General features: G+C 38.7%; 3 protein-coding genes across 10 annotated transcripts in view; 1 reads left to right on the forward strand and 2 right to left on the reverse strand.

The window, feature by feature from the left end:
- The window catches only part of LOC139128961 (homeodomain-interacting protein kinase 2-like), a 73735-nt gene extending 72447 nt beyond the window's left edge, over positions 1-1288 (forward strand). For both annotated transcript variants that reach the window (XM_070694669.1, XM_070694738.1), the window contains one exon: positions 34-1288. The gene's annotated coding sequence lies outside the window, so the exon portion shown is untranslated. The remainder of the gene's footprint in view (positions 1-33) is intronic.
- A 2315-nt stretch (positions 1289-3603) lies between these two features.
- LOC139129131 (protein polybromo-1-like) overlaps positions 3604-17500 on the reverse strand; it is a 97337-nt gene continuing 83440 nt past the window's right edge. For all 7 annotated transcript variants that reach the window (XM_070694847.1, XM_070694874.1, XM_070694855.1 and 4 more), the window contains 5 exons: positions 16269-16398; positions 15328-15540; positions 14707-14888; positions 13861-14030; positions 3604-13253 (listed from right to left, as the gene is read on the reverse strand). In XM_070694847.1, the coding sequence (XP_070550948.1) occupies positions 12598-13253; positions 13861-14030; positions 14707-14888; positions 15328-15540; positions 16269-16398 (1351 nt within the window). In that variant the 3' untranslated portion in view covers positions 3604-12597. The remainder of the gene's footprint in view (positions 13254-13860; positions 14031-14706; positions 14889-15327; positions 15541-16268; positions 16399-17500) is intronic.
- On the reverse strand, positions 11540-12481 carry LOC139114477 (nucleolar transcription factor 1-like). Its single transcript, XM_070676279.1, has one exon. The coding sequence runs from the start codon at positions 12479-12481 to the stop codon at positions 11540-11542; it is 942 nt and encodes a 313-aa protein (XP_070532380.1).

Consider the following 17500-nt stretch of genomic DNA (forward strand, 5'->3'; position numbering starts at 1 on the left):
TATCAGGATTTTCCCAGTGAAATGTCAGATCAGGTATTTTTCTAAAATCAGGGTTTTCAATCTTTAACTGCCAAAAAATTTGTCAAATTTTCAGCTCAGTAGTTTAAGATATGAAAGATAAGTATTTTTTAACAAAATGCAAGATTTTTGACATACATGTATGCCGTGTTTGTGGCGTGTAAAGAGCTGGATTTTTATCCGTGATGGCTGGTTACGTCATAGTTGTAGCACAAGTAATTCAAATCCATAAAGATCAGGCAATTGAAACAGAAACACAATATTATTAGGTGCCCAAATATGATCATTCATCTACCCAAGCAGTGGTTTACCTGCACAAATAAAACGATGAATATTGCCCAAATTTAGTGATTTATTTTCCTTGAATAGTTGTGCATCTGCCCAAATATGGTGAAGGAAACCATAAATGCCACAATAAACAGTGCCAACTCATCTATAGATATCTCTAAAAGGTAATATACCCCTATAGGTTATCTGTACTTTATATTTTTCATAAAATTGGAAAAATGTGGTATCGGGACATTTTCTTGTCTTTGTGAAAAAGAGAGTCGTGCATTTGAAGTTCCGCTGATTCTTTAAAGGATTTGCTTGACTGACATACACTATGATGTGACTAAGACTTGGTTCCCTTCAAGTGAACAAGAATCTCTGACTACTGAGCATGCCCAGCACAGAGCATCATGGGTAATACATGAGTACATTAACTGGAACTTAGGGCTTTTATTGTACCACTGCTTGTTGTTGAAATACACATTATATATTATATCAACTTGCACACACCAAATCCATAGTTTTATTCTCAGCAAACTTTTCTGATATAAAAAACTTCAAAACGTGTAAGGCCTCAGTGAGGAACATGATCTCAACCTCATTGTTATGATGGAATTTGTAGTGTTGATAAATTTTTGTTTAATTTATGTGTATTTTGTTGAATACTTTATCATAAATAGCACCATTGCAGATGAAAACAAAACTGTAGTCCAACTTTTGAACATCAGTTTAATTCCAGGATAGAATTGTTTACTTCATACAATAATATTTTTCACAATATACCAGCGTGCAATATTGTCCATATAGTATGGATTACAGCAATGTAGCTATTACTGTTTTATTTGAAATGCGGGTTTTAAATGAATGGATTATTTCATGTCTGGATATCTCGATATATTCCAATAGATGTGTGAAATGTTACTACCTAGCAAATGTTTTGTTTTCTTTTGGTGAGGAGGGATCGGTTTCAATAAAAAGTTTCGTTTATTTGAGCTTGAAATCTGTGTGGTTGTTTGAATTGACTGTGTGCAGTGTGCTGCGGCCTGATTTGAATATTGTCTTGCGTGACACCTGACATGCTAACCAATTACATTTCACAGGGCTTACTTAACGGAAATTGAACCAATCATATCAGCGTCGGAAATAGTGAAAATTTAACGAATCATATTGGACCCAAAACCTATAAGGAACCTGTCAACATTATTTAATTTTGAGCATTGGTACAACCAATTCAAGTGGATAGCATCAATATTGCAAGATTACATGTTACAGCGCCCTCTACGATCACTTTACTTGGTAAATGTTCACCACTACTTGCAAGGTACTTGCGCGAATTTCTACCCTGGGACTACTTCTCTACCACCATTGCAATCCTGTACAAAACCTGACCTTGCCAAAATAGGCACATTCAAGTCCACCCAGTAGACTTTGGACATACTTTGATAGCTAGTGCATGCTTGTGACCATGCAGCCACACATTCACGAAGGGCGTCCTCTATGTCAATCTCAAGGGGTTTTTTGTAAAGAGAATTTTGTGCATAAAGTCACCACAACAGCATGTCACAAACATGGTGAAGAGTTTCATGATCAACGTGAACATTATTATCATCTCATTGCTTTCGGGATGATCAGAGAACTAGAATGATTTCTCCACGCAGACTTGACCATGCTTACTATAGAAATTGACCTGAAAGATAAACTATCCTCTCTCCCAGTTTTTTCTGCCATGCAATATTTCAGTGTTGTCACTCACAATACAATAACCAATCACTCATTCAGAAACTCCTAGCCCTTTAATAGTTGCGGTTCTTGACTGTTACGATGTCATAAGCATTACAACAAATGGAATCCTGATTTACACATTAATCAGAATAGGTAATCTATGAAAAATAACTAGACATCCAGGTTGGCCATTTAGAAAATTGCCATACAACCGTATACCCAGTACACCTCCCCTTTGATCTTAACAAACTAATAATTGTAACCAGTCAATGTTGGCAACTGTAAATCAACAGGACAAACTTTGCTCAGTTTTTATTTTTATCTGACAGTGTAGTGTAGGATAAAGCCCGAGTACGAGGGTTTTATCCGACTTAAAAACTATCGCCCCTAACTGATATATTTTCGTTTTTAATGTGTTTACGTCAACTGTCCCCTTTGTCAATGTAACATGTTTAGGATATGAATTAAAACTTTTATTTGTGAAATAGCCTTCCAATGTAATGGAACATCCTATAAATGCCCTAGGGCACATTATATAAATGCCCTACGGCACAGCAGATTTTGTGTTGCAGCTGGTTTCCGCTGTGTTACCAAATTTGAATTTAAAACGTACCAGATGTCTACAGAATCTGACATATTCACTTTTGATTGGACAGTACTTTACTACGCCGCTGTCATTCGTTTCTGGACTTTGGTGACCAAGGCTTTACAAGTAATTAAAAACTATCTACTGTTGATTGACCAAATCAGAGTGCTCAATTCAGGGTGTTTTATCTACTCGTAAAGCCTTGGTCACCAAATTCCAGAAACGAATGACAGCGCCGTAGTAAAGTACTGTCCAATCAAAAGTGAACATGTCATACTCTGTAGACATCTGGTACGTTTTAATATTCAAATTTGGTAACAGCGGAAACCGGCTGCAACACAAAACCTGCTGTGCCCTAGGGCATTTATATAATGTGCCCTAGGGCATTTATAGGATGTTCCATTACACTGGAAGGCTATTTCACAAATAAAAGTTTTAATTCATATCCTAAACATGTTACATTGACAAAGGGGACGGTTGACGTAAACACATTGAAAACGAAAATATATCAGTTAGGGGCGATAGTTTTTAAGTCGGATAAAACCCTCGTACGAGGGCTCTTCTGGTATATAAAGTCCAACCCTACGATAAAATGTCTCGGCCTGCGGCCTCGACATTTTATCATTGGGTTGGACTTTATATACCAGAAGAGCCCTCGTACTCGGGCTTTATCCTATACATAAAACACCCTGAATTGAGCACTCTGATTGGTCAATCAACAGTAGATAGTTTTTAATTATACGTACAGACTTCCATATTTAGACTAGAATTTGTACATGACCCTGCCCTGTTTGGTTTTTTCGCTTGTAGAATTTCTGCCCTTTGAGTGCATATTTACATTCAACTTTCAAATTCACAATTCCAAATTGTATGACAAAGTGGACGAGGAAATAAATTTCACAGAAAAGAAATCTCCGATATCACAGAAGTTAAACTCTGCATATCGCTATTTCACATCACACATACACCAAGACAATGAACACTTTCAAACATACACGTCTACACCATTTGTATCCAGGTAACACATTGTTGTTTTATTTTCTGTTCTTTCTATCAGTTACTATGAAAACTACTCTAAGTACTACAAAATACAGCCAAAACGTAACAAAATTTCTCTCAATGCACTCTATGAAAAGTACGGGTAATACTTATTGCTTCTTCCTTGTTTATCTTACACTTGTGAGAAACGACATGACTGACGGCAAAATAATTCACACACATTTTTTTAACTTATGGAGGCAGCAACTTCCACTTGTTAGTCCAGAGATTTGACCATTATGCTGATTAGTCTTGACATAATTGTGTCCAAGCATGAGTGGATAAAACATACGAGACTCTGTCCGTGTTTTCTTTTGTAAACTATTTCCTAACCTGCAGTCAATTCTTATATGAAGAAACAGGCAACCAATATGTTGGGGAAAAATGTTTTACCATACATGGGCAATGTAAGCATGTACACTTATATGACAAAATCAAAGATGCCATTATCAGGTGAACACACTATTGCATGGGCACAAAATGTGGTTAAATTATGACTGTGAATTTTGCCTCAACTAGGCAATGATGGTAAATATACAAATACTTTGCAATATATGATACCATGGTGGAAAATCTCATGAACATGAGAAGTTTGTGAAAATCTGTAAAATTTTTCTAGAAAATAACAGATTGCTATATGTCATGTAAAAATTACATTTTCAATATAATCATTAATGGGCAAATCTCTGGAACTGAATTCCTTGCACTCCACACTCCCCTGAAAATCAATTTCTGGCTGGGTTTGCAAATTTCTGAAAAAAAATCTGGGGCAGTGATCTGCCTGCCCAACAAACTCAGAGAAATTTAACAGTGCTATCTCCTGGTCACAGTGATATGACACCTCCCTTAACACCTTTCAAACTCCCTTTTTGGTACAGTCTTGTATAGTTTCTTGCATACAAATAGACCATACCATGCTAACATGAGGGGTGACAAACCTGTATGTAATACTAGCTCTACAGTCACAATCAGGATTGGTAACAAAATTCACTGAAGAAGCAGAGTACACTCACTTCACATACAGGGATAAGGTACTGGCCATAATAAATGTTCAAGAATATACTAGAGTTTACGCTGTTGTAGGCTAACTAACAATGCTAATTTTTGAAATGGTCAATATAATTGGTTTGATAAGCAATGTAACAATCTGTATGGATTGGTCATATGACATTAAGCTATTCACCCCCACTTTCTTATCAACAAGTGGAAATTCAGCATTGATAACAATGGATTTGGGCCAGCCCATTGTAGTGAAAGGGTTGTACTATGTGAATATGCAAAGGAACTCAATGGCACACTCTATCATTTCATTTTACTGATGACAAATGTACTGAGTCTCTTCTTGAACCACAAAGTCCTGGCAGTGTTGAGAAGTATTTTGATGGAACAAATGGCTAGCAAGCCCATGAAGACTAACTGAAAAGACACTTTATAAATCACTGATACAGATACAAAGCATAACATGAGTCTATTTTATCTCAATAGCACTGATCACAATTGTACATCTGTACTTAATATTTGAGTGTATGACATTGTCTGTTGCTAACAGAAATCTTGTCAAATTTCACCACATTGGGCCTGTGTTTACATTTGCGGCTTATGGTTGGTGCCATTCCCATATGATTTTCGTTGCTTTCATCATAACAATCATGTACAGAGCTTTGCAATTCGTGTGTGCTTAACTTGAAAATGTTTTGCAAGACACTTTGAAAATTTGCAAACTATATGGAAGTGCTGAATTCAGCATTATGTGAACACAATCCTACTTAAAATGCATGGCTAATTTGCAATACCGACATAACATACAAAATGACTTGACGGAACTTGGAGGGAGTGTCATTCTTGTTTCACATCACTGTGACAAGAGACGGCAAAACCCAACAACATCAGCTTGAATGAACTCAACAAAGGAATGGAAAATTAGCATCAAACACTCAATAGACAACATCAGCTTTTAATCAGAACACAACTGAAAGCTATGAACAAGTCACAAAAGGTCAACTGCAAAATGCATAGTTACTGTATCAAGTAAAACTCTACTATACATTCATGAAGTAACATAGTCTACAAACTACACACAGAAAAGCTCCAACAAACAGATTTATGGGTAAAAAAAACAACACGAACATAGAGTTGTGTCTTGTTCTGTCTGTTAAAGTTGTTTAAATTTCAGTTTTATAATATTTAAAAAAACAAGAAGAAAACTGATTCAAAAGTATAAGAAAAACACAAGTCAGAAAGAAGTTCCCGTAATAGACAAGAAATCAGAGAAAAGGATACGTATATTGAAGATCTGTGACAAAAGTTACTTTCCAATAAATATTTGCATAATCCTGTACCAGCTCTCTCATTTGCATACATGTTTGAATAAATTTGCATGTATTTGCATACCATGACAAAGACTAATTTTCATATTGCATGCAGGAGGTCAAGGAACTATTTCCTGGTCTTAAACTATTTGTTGATTTTCAATATAACTTGTTGCAATCTGAAAATTTTTGAGAAACGCATGAGAACAAAATGGAAGGCATCAGTATAAAATAGTTTTTGTTAAGTTCACTTACTATCTTTTTGATAAGTGTAAGTACAAAGTAAGATGCACCATCTTTATTCTTCTCCTTGATATCAACTTTGTGGAAACAGATGGACAAGTTTTTGTAGAGTTGTCTTCAAAAATAATTCTCTTGGCAAAGAATTTTGACAACGTAACTCTCGACAAGTGTACCATCATAGCACCACATGGGTTCAACAACTCCCACACGGTATCAGACAGCAGCGTTAACACTCCCTTCTTTAAATAATAATTTCTGAATTTCTCCGTTATCATTCCCTTCTTCAAAGTGCATGATCACTGAGGGCTCTTCAAATCTACAAGTCAGTTTTGGTCAACACAAATAAAACATTTGTACAAACTCTCATGATTGGTCAGAACTCTCCTTTGTAAGATTAAAAACAGTACACATAACTTTACAAGAAATCCCTATAATAGTATATTGCTTTGCACAGATGATATTCTCATTAGTTTTGTTGGGTGCGACAACAAATTGCAAACTGTGCATTGTTTTGGGAAAATCTCTAGTTTGTCAGCATGATTGGTCGTGTTTTTTCAAAGTGTATACTAGTATCTTCTGGAGGAAAACGTTTATACCATTTACATGTTTTGATTTGCATTTCTATGCTACCTGAAATATCGCTAGGACAAATTTCATGAATCAGTGGATTGTCTGGATCAACTTCTTCTCACAGCTTTCTACTATCACATTCTTTTCTGGTAAATAAATGTTAAAAATACCACTGAGGTAGACAAAACACTGTCAATCATGGACTTTTTGAAATACTTTTCCCCATAACTGAAATGTTGCAGTGTTGACTGGATGAAAATGAGCAGTATAATGTGAACACAGTCTAAGTGACGTTCACACACAAACTTTCAAGTGATAGCAATGAATCTACAATGAATTCAAACATTTAGAAACTTATATCTGAATGTTCAGATGTTTACCTGCTCTAATTAGTTTCTGTTTTAACAGATTAACTATATCACTGCAAACACTGGCTTTGTGCAAAATATCATGTCAGTCTGGGAATTTGATATGTTTGCATACCATAGTCTTTGTTATTTCTTGACGTCATGTTGCCTCAGAGCTGACTAAATTCCCCTTGTCATCACCCTTTCACGTTGGATCACTTTTGAATGGCGTTTGACAGAAAAGAAGGTGAGACTAAAGATACACAGCCTAGCCTATACTGGAACAATTTTACAAACCAACATAATCCTAGGGGGTCCAGTTGCTTAACAAAGCTAGGGGAGACCCCCCTTCAAGAGGAAGAATTAGCTAAGTGTCCTGCAAGTGCACTACAAAGTAGGATGTTGATCCCCATATAATTGCAGTTCTCACTTTGTGTCAAAAATGCACACCGAAGCATCACAGTATATTTTGCAATCAAAATCTCTCAAACAGAATTTTTCAGTGGCTTTTACAAAACTATCTTCTATAAATGGATCTCCTTATATTAGCTTTCTAAGATACTCTAATATAGAACTTCAAATAAAGTTATCATTTGCCTTGTGAACTTACATAATTTCACAGTCATATTCCTGCTACTTTTGGAAAGATAGAAAATAAGATTGCACTCAAGGGATTAACATATTAGATGTGGATCACTGCTCACCACTCTGCAGAGAGATAAGCTGTCTGGAAGTTCCAAAACAGCTCAAGACAAGTTTGCATAGCTAGTTCCTGACAATTTAAGCCGAAATGAGAAATTTTGTTTAATCTTTGTTCTTGTCATTTTCACACTTTTTTCTCAGTCAAGTGTTTAATGATTGAAATAAAAACTTGAAGTTTGATTTTTGTTCTACAGAAATTTCAGTTTCAAGATCAATTTTTGAGCCCTGAGTGAAATTGTGAGTCACTCCATCTTTCTGTGTACTTCCTCTTGAACAGAATATTTGAAACTTGGATGTTTTGCATGATGCATGATCATGTATCAGACATACCGCTAGTGGGGAAACTACCTTAATCTGTCAATGTGAACATTCCTGCTTTCTTGAACAATGCTTAAGTCTTCTCACTTTTAATAAGAACAGTCACATGAAAAACTCACAGGCCATGGACTTGTTTTGTCTAACAAATGTCAAATAAGGATTTTACAGCTGGCATGCTCTGATTGGCTGATAGTAAGGCACAATATGCAAGTCTTCATTCAGTCCCCTTAGGCTGGTGAATTTTTCATATCCATACTGAAAGTGAGACCACCGTGGCTGGAATAGTTCAATAAAACATCTGTATAAAAATAAGACTGGCTTATAATGCTGTGCTTCTGTCTTCACCAGACTAAAGGGCCCTTTGCTAGCGGACTGTACTCTCTGTCTTTATCTCTCACATCGGATGACTTGACAAGGAAAGTCAGTGATTTGTCTGTGAGGATCTTTGCAAACCTAGTCTGGCAAGGGCCTCTGTTCTGTCTCTCATACCCGTGAAGGGTTCCAGAGTCCTTTTGTGCCCTGCTACAGTCCCAACACGCCCTCTCCCTTGCATCATCCGTGCATTCCTGCTTAAGTTTTCTGCCGTGATGATGACATCATCACTGTCTTGTTGCTGTTGCTGTTGCTGTTGCTGCTGTTGTGACCTCCTTTGATATTGGTGGCTCACTTTGATAAGCCCTGGCATATTGTTTGTCCTTTGATAAGGAAGTGGATTCTGTTTCTCCAGTAGATTTGTCAGGTGAGGCAATGTCTCTGTTGTAGATGCCTGCTGTGATTTGGATTGCATGGCATAGACTTGTGATTGGGGAGTTAATTCTGGTGGGCCCTGCCCTGAAGGCTGGCTGTGATCAGGTCTTCTCATCTGAAGGGGTGCCTGTATATCAGCTTCTACAAGTCTCTGGTAGTAACCTAATTTTTCAGCAGGTGGAAGACCTGCTTCTTTTTCAGGGTTTCTCTTCTGGAGTATAGAAGTCATGACTGGAAAAGTTCCATAGTTTCCTGCGGAATGTGACGAAGAGGATGCAGAATGTGCTGGCATTCCTCGAGAGTTGTGCACAATATCCTGATTTTGAGCGGGATCTCTTGATGATGGATATGACGGATGAGAAGAGGATCCACTGCTGTTATCTCTTGAGGAACTACTGTTGTGACTATGCAATGATGATGATGAACTATGGTGGCCTTGAATGTACGTATCAACATTGGACGATGCATAGCCTGAATCGGGGGATGAATTTGCTCCGATGGTGTGAACTCCCACATTGGAAGGCATCTGATCTAATGCATAGTGCCCATCTGGAGACATACCTCTCCTTGGGCGACCTCTGTTCTTCTTATCAACAACATTCTCAAAAGGTTCTAGCGTATGTCCTCTCATTCTTGAAACAAAACAAGAGGATTTCATGTCCTGAGGGTTCATTGCTCGTGAGTGGTGCATGTCACTGCGTCCGCGGCCTCCATCATGGCTCAGTGACTTATTTGAATGCGAGTTCATTTCTGTCTGGTTGTCCAACCATAGATGCTGCTCACTTGGACTGACAGTCCACGACTTGCCGATGACCAGGCTTGCAAGTCCTTCTTTCGAGTCAACACTTGTATTAGAGTAGTCTGCAGGTTGATCACTTGGCTCTGGAGTGAATTTCCTTTTCTTCATTGGAACTGTAAGATCTACAGGTCCCTGGCCCTCCTCTGTCTCAGCAGAACGCTTCTTAGACAGATGTGTATACATATGGTCATCCCTTTGGATCTTCTCAACTGAATGCCTCTGCTTTGAATCAGTAGTTGGCAGCTCTTTGGACAAGGATGGAGGAGGTGTGGATACATGATCTACTCTTCCTAAGTAGGGAACACAATCATCAGCTTTAGGGTGGAACAACGTTGTATTGCTGTTGGACAGGGCTTGTGTCTTTCCTGAAGACAGAGAACTTGAATGAGCCCCTCTTCCCAAGGAATCAGTTGCTGGGATTTGAAACTCTGCGCTACTTGTGTTAGTGTTGCTGTTCAGCTCCTCTGCTTTCAGAACATTGGCAGCCATGTGCAGGGGGAAGTGGGATAGTACAGAGAGTTTGTGAGGGTCCAATGTGGCATGCGCCGGTTTGTCTGGTGTGGCAATCATGCTTCTTGTAGTACTGTCAGACATTGGTGTTTCACTCCTACTTGAGCTGCCACAGGAAGACCTACGTTGCCGTGCAAATTTTTTGTGCTCGATTTGTAAGTGCATTTTCATCCAGGCTCTTTTATTGCAGAGAAAGTCACAGCGTCCAACTAGGCATCGAAGCAGGGTAATAGTTTCTCCCATATCCTCACTGTCCATGTGAAGACGCACACACCCAGGTAATGGCAAGGAGTCATCCTCTTCAGCAACTTCCCGTAGTCTCATTTCAAAATCATAGTACTCTCTCCCTGATTGGTCGGCTGCACTTGTGGTGGTTGTGGAGATCACAGACTGACTTCCCCCATGCAGCATTGTATCCTCTCCTCGAGGTTGCGCATTGGGCGGTGCCATATTGCCGGTATCACAGAATGCGTTACTGCCAGGAGAACCCCTATCCCTTACAGCGGAACCTTTGGTGTGCATTTGGATTTCTTCTTTTCCATGTTCTACGTTAGAACTCTCACAAACTGCCTCTGCATCATCATAATCTTCGACCTGTTTCCGGAAATCTTTGCTTGGGACTGTTGCACTTTTCTCTTTCAACTCATCCTCCTTTGTAACACTTGCTTCCTTATCACAATTGGAATTCTTTGAAGTTTCTGTTTTCTTGGTTGACATAGAGGCATACGGCTCAATGAGGTTCCCACTGGCTCTTCTTGAAGCTGCTGCCTGGTATCTTGTACACACCCTTCCTTCTGACACTTCACTGGATACTGGACTTCTGCTTCTGCCCCTGCTTTTGGTCTTTTTTGCATATTGAGATGTTGGTGGTGGAGGTGTAGGAGCAGACTTCTCAGTATCTCCCTTGTTACTGACAGAGATGTTGGAATCTACCGGTACCTCTTTCATTGATTCTGTTGGAGTTTGCCTTGACTCTTCAGCTGATGCTGCAGGCTTCAGAAACTCATCCTCATCTGTGGGCTGCCTTGACAGATCAAGAGCGTCCTCATCATCTAACTTGCCATTTTCAAGCTCCCCTGAATCAATAATCGTCTCAACACTAGTTTCAGAATCTGTTCGCTTCTCAGATAATAGCTCCCTCACAGTTTTTATCTTGCTCTTTCTCATCCTTTCTGCCAATAGTCTTCTGCGTTTTGCTTCCCGTCTGATACGATATGGTTCTTTGTATGGTTCCTTTTCATCTTCTGGCAATGCCTGCCATTTTGCCACGATGCATTTTTTCAGAGACCCCTTAGGCTTCCCTTTAAACTTCTCACTTAATCTCTTGGACCATCGTTTATAGAATCTATAGATGGTGACCTCATGGACATTGATACATCTGTGGTGTCATATGATTGTGCAGGCTTTTCTTTTGGCAGCTTATCTGGTTTTCTTCCTTATATCCTGGGCCATTGATGGCTTGATCTGATGTTTCACCTCGACTTTCAGCATGCACATCCTTATTGGAACTCGACTCCACCAGGGAACCATCAGCTATCCTTTTCTCACGTCTCTCTAAAGCCTCTTTTACGTACTTGTCCTGATTAGCAGAGTCAAGTGCTTTCCAGTGCTTCCCTACTATCTTCATCAGTTCAATGTGGGGCATTCCTGGATTTGCCTTGCGGATATTGGGATATGCATCCTTGGAAAATATATTATACCCTGTACTGTAAGCTCTGGCAAGCTTTGTCTTTTTTGGACGCTTTCCTAGAGGATTCTGTTGCATATCATTTGTAACCCTGATTCCCCCTTTGATAGATGTCTTCTTTGGCCTGAGTGGTCCACCTGAAGCTTTCCTGTTGTAAACAAGTTGTTCTTCTCGTGACAGACTGGCCCATTTGTCGTGAATCAACTGATAAACCTCTAATCTACTCTTATTCGGGTGGACTTTGCTTGTTAACTTATACCACTCCTTCACAAACAGGGCATACCCAAAGGCTTTCTTCTTCTTCTTCACTTTGCCGGCGTCTTTGTTCTCTTGAGTTGAGGACTCTGTTCCTGCATTGGTTCTAATCTCTTGGTTCCGATCTGTATCATTTGTCTCCTCTTCCTCCTCCCCTTCCTTGACATCCATGTAAGCCAGCTGCCGACCATACTTCTTCATCTGCCTCTTCAACATGGATTCCCTGGCACGGACATGAAAGGTCTCCTGTTCCTCTTTAGTCAACGACTGCCATTTCTCATTAATGATCTTCATGAGGTCCTTTTTGCTGCTGTCTGGGTATTGCTCCTTCAACTGACCATGCATATCTGCTACAAGCATATTAAACCCTCGTCTGCAGTGTTTCCCTCTTTGGTCATTGTTAGGTTTCACCTTGGGCACCCTGATATTCAGAATCGATGGTGTTACAACCTGTGACCGTGTCCTCTGGTCATTCTTCACTGGTCGTCCAACACTTCTACGAGGGCAGGTTTATGGAAGTTTTTCTTGATCTTCTCTCTGGCTTTGAGATGATACTGCATCTTTTCCTCAGAGTCTAGTTTCTTCCATTTCAAGTGGATCATTCTCCTGATTTCATTGATAGTTTTGCCGGGAAACTTTCTCTTGAATGAGCTGTATTTCTCTCTCAGGAATAAAGGATAGCCGTTTGTAAACTTTATTCGTCTATTGTGTTCAAAATCTAATACTTCATCTGCATCTGCATCATAGGTTTGTTCTTCTGCTTGGGCTGGTTGCATCTCCTGTGGTTGCTCAACATCAGTTCTTTTCTCTTCAGTTTCTGTACTCTCAGGGACTTTGCTTTCAGGGAGTTTAGTTTTCCCGTCAGCTGCAACTGCCTTTGGCTCTGACTCCGTGGCTTGTGGTGAGGGCTCTGTTGCATTCAGACATTCAGACAGGGCCTCCTGTAGAAAAGGAGAACCCTGGTTGGTCCACAGCTGGAGAGGTTTCTTAAAGAAGTACCACTCATCTGATGGTACCTGCTTGGAGCCCTGTCTTTGCCCAGTCTTCACGCCACACTTCCAGAACTCCCTACCCTCCTCGTATCTACATCTGTATACACACACATCATCTTCTGGGATTTCAGTACATCGGCCTTTGAAAAATTAAACAAAATTGTAAATGTTATTTTCTCACTGTTAAGTGGTATAGAGAAGTCATGTAAGTAATTGATGTTTCAACAACTTTTCATAAACAAGGGAGATCAGTCAGAGCATGACATGAAACAGGTGTTGACATAGGTCAAGTAATGAATCAGAAGGCAAAATTTTACCAATTTTTAGGAATTTTTCTGTAATTTTTTTATAATTCTGGACCAAATGGACATCACATTTCATTGGCTATAGTTTTTTCTCAAAATTTTGGCAAAAATCTGAGAAAAATTGACTGAGGTTCATAAACAAGGGGGACAAAAATAGACTTTGGCACTCAAAGGGTTAATGATGAAATGATAAGTGAAACGATGTTCACTTGGCTCTTGCTACACCTTGTAATGATCAACTGACAATAATACTGTGCACAAAATATCTGTTGAAATGTAACATCTCAGCCTGTGGTTCTTATCTTTTGCAGTTCTTTCAAACTTACAAAGTTGAGCAATGACAAACCACTGTATTTTATAAACATTTACAGCACATGTCCACTGACTGAACTAAAACAAACTATCTTGCTGACTGTGGGTAAAATCAAATCAAAATTCTTACCTCGTATGTAGTCTGAAATATGAAGTACAGCACATTTTCCGATCACATCTGACATTTGACGAATAATGGAATGGCCCTGGAATACTTCTTTTTCATAAAATACTGTTGTGGGCAAATGTTTGGTGTCCTCTGCATACAAGAATACTGGCCCCTGAAACCACGGAATACCCCTACGGATAAAAGACAGATTTTCTGTCAATATTTGTGACATCTTTTTCACAATATTCGGGCTGATGTGCAGCGTCTTGGAAGCTGTTATCCAATTGGGTGGCTGAATCTTACCATTATAATTGAATAATACAAATAGACTCCCTAAGTTGCTGTGAATAGTGACAATAAACCAATCAGATATAACATTCTGAGCTATCTGCACATCAGCAGCAATATTCATGTGAAAGGAATCAATGAAGCATCAGTTGCTGGACGTGCTGGCCGATGGAAACTTTGTAGTTCACCTATGGCAGTTGTATTATATTTCAGTTCATAACGATATATATTTGGCACAGCTGAAAACAAAATAGTGTCAACAGCAGCAGTATAAGGCCTTAATTTTGTCAACTAATGTTGTTTTCAGTAACATGCAAACCTAAGTTCTGGGAAATGACATTGTCAAGATACAGTGATTTCTAGATTAAACACACCAACTTAACCCTTTCACCACCATGGTTTGTCCCAATCCATTGTTTTCTATGGTAAAGTTGGACCTGTATACAGGGAACTGGGGGTGAAAGGGTTAAATCTTCTTAAATCTTTGACCCCATTTCCCAGTTAAAAAGCCCAAGCACCGTATTTAAAAGGATGGATTCAATCAATTTCTTGTCATCCAGAGGTTTTAGACATACTCACTCTTTGTCTTCCCAGAGTACATCTATCTTTGCAATGCCTGGTTTGTTACGGCCATCAGGATGTAAGTAGACACAGTCACCAATCTTATAACAGCCAGTCTCAGTCACATACTGCTCAAAGGACGGACTACCATCTTCTCTCACACACCTCTCGTTGGTTCTCATGTTGATCAGTGGTACTGTCTGGAAAGCAATGTCACCAAATTAATGAAATGATTCTACAAAATTGAAAGACCATATCAAATGCAACATGACAAAAACTTGAGACAAGTTTTGAGAGCTGATTAAAAGACATAAAGTCAGACACAACTTGTTGTGAGAATTCTTCTTACACATCCATGCCTTCTTGTATATTTTCAATGATGGCAGAGAAATGTTAAGAACTTTGTCACTAAATTACACACAGACGATAAAAAAGAACATACAAGCTCAATTACTTTGTCACTTTTCATGTTTTCTTTTAGCTAAAGCTACATTCTGTCATGACAGACCGATTACAAAATCTACTCATTTGTCTTCAAAGCTCCACTTTGAAAATGTCTGCAAGTTTTGTACACGTCTTTGTATAAGATTGCAATTGTTTACAATTGTAAAGTTTAATAATTCACGGTATTACACTCACCATATTACTATAATCAACATCTATGTCTGAAGTGGAGTCTGGAGAGCCTCCAGCTCTGACAGCCTTCTCCATGGCTTTCTCCATCTTAAGATCTGACTGGAGGTGACCATTGATGTATCGTAGAGCTGGGGAGTCCAGTACTTGGCCCCACTCACACACCTGCTCCCTTGATAGGATGTAGTACTCCTGAAGTCGTACTGATGCATAATAAATCTACAAGACAATTCAAGCATGGGTGTGTGATTGTTAGATGATGTCATGTGACCTCATGTGGTGGTATCATGTCACCAATATGAACCAATCAGATGATCACATGAAAAGTATTGGTCATGTGACGTCCATTGCATTCTTATTTGTGGCAGCTACCTTTGCCTCCCAAATAACATCAACATTATCATTAAACAGGATGAATTAAGCGGTGTGTTAAAGAGGGCTGTCAAACTCCTATATCCATTACATTCCTTGTGTAAAAATTCTGCAGCATCATTTTGCACGTTGAAATTCATACAACCTGTGCACGTGAAAGGATTCAAAGCACAGATTCATCTGACAGCACAGGTACAATTAACATCATCTCATTAACACAGACTGCTTGTACTCTCTCTTCTGAACTCTCTGCTCCTGTATGTCCCTCTGAGCTGTGAAATATGATTCACAACTCTTGATTGCGAGGCATCCCTAACCTTTAACACTCTCGTCACTATGGTTTTGCTCAAGCCTGCTGTTCAAACTGGGGAGTGTTGATCTATATACAACAACAATGATGACAAAGTACGAGTACATCCCTTCATCTAAATCAACATCAACAGACAGCCACTTGAAATATTATACAATAGGGTTTAACCCTTTCAGCTCAATTTCCCTCTCTAGAGGTCCAACTTTACCATAGAAAATAATAACATTGGTTCAAACCACAGCGGTGAAAAGGTTCAAGATCTCACCTCTTGATTATCTTTGGCTAGATGTCTAATTTTCTCAAATATCGAAAATAAATCTTTCTGCATTTGGTCGAGTCTCTGGTAACACCCAGTGTAGAGTTTATTGGAAACTGTACTGAAGTCAATGAGAAGCCTGAAAATAAGAGACAGTCATTTGAGATGATTAACGCCAACGACAAAAGATTCAATTTTTTATCAATATCTTGGAATGTCAGGATATCAATGAATCCGCTGTAAATAGGTATATTCTGACTCTTCTTTATGTCCATGATAAAAGTCAAAAGTATGTGATTGATAACGGCAGAGATATATCTGTCATCAGCTATACATTACAAGTACATATATTGCCTTGTTGAGTCATTGAATAGTGATGTATAGACACATTAACACTGCATTTGTCATCTAGTTGACTCTTGTACATGCACATTTGTGTTCCATATTTCATCTCAATGAGTTGATGACTGAAAATAATGTTCACACTGACAGGCCATGAAGTACTTGTATATTTCATCTTAACGACTCACTGACTTTCAATCATGTACACACAGACTAGCCATGAGGAATTACAATTGCCTGTCTAGGAAACGGAATTCTTAAACTTTGATCAGGGTTTTCATGGAGGCTTACTGTGACTTCCATTGTGTCATCTGATCTTTTACAAAGTTTAATATCGTTGAACGTCTGTTTTCTGCCTATGATATCTCCACACATATCACAAATGCAAGTTAAAAATGACAAACAATAGTTAAATGTAAGGTTTCAAAAATATTCATTTATATATATATAGATTATTGATGGGCACTGAAAACATGACAGATTATTTTAAAATGGAATGAGTGGGCAATAGTTTTGACCCAAAATTTCAGTTATACATGAATATAACGACCCATGGCCGGAACTTTTAATAATTTTTTTCACTGTGTTTATTTTGCATGTCAATTGCAAACTCTTATTCTACTCCTAAAAGCAAGTTGAAATACCACCTATTTAGCTTGCCAGCATAGCATCTCACTGTTATTTTTTACATTGAAATTTTACTCCAGACCAGAATTCACTTGTCAACAATAACAATGCAGTCTATACATGTACAGGCTGAATTGATAAGCTGAACACTGTGTATCTCAACATTGCTTTGGGGAGTAGAACTAGAAACTATAATTGACATGAAACACCATTTTTAACACATGAAAAAATAATCAAAAGTTACAGCTACTGGTCCTTTAAAAATACAGTAC

This window comes from Ptychodera flava, chromosome 1 (genome assembly GCF_041260155.1).
Source record: "Ptychodera flava strain L36383 chromosome 1, AS_Pfla_20210202, whole genome shotgun sequence".
In the NCBI taxonomy this organism is placed as follows: domain Eukaryota; kingdom Metazoa; phylum Hemichordata; class Enteropneusta; family Ptychoderidae; genus Ptychodera; species Ptychodera flava.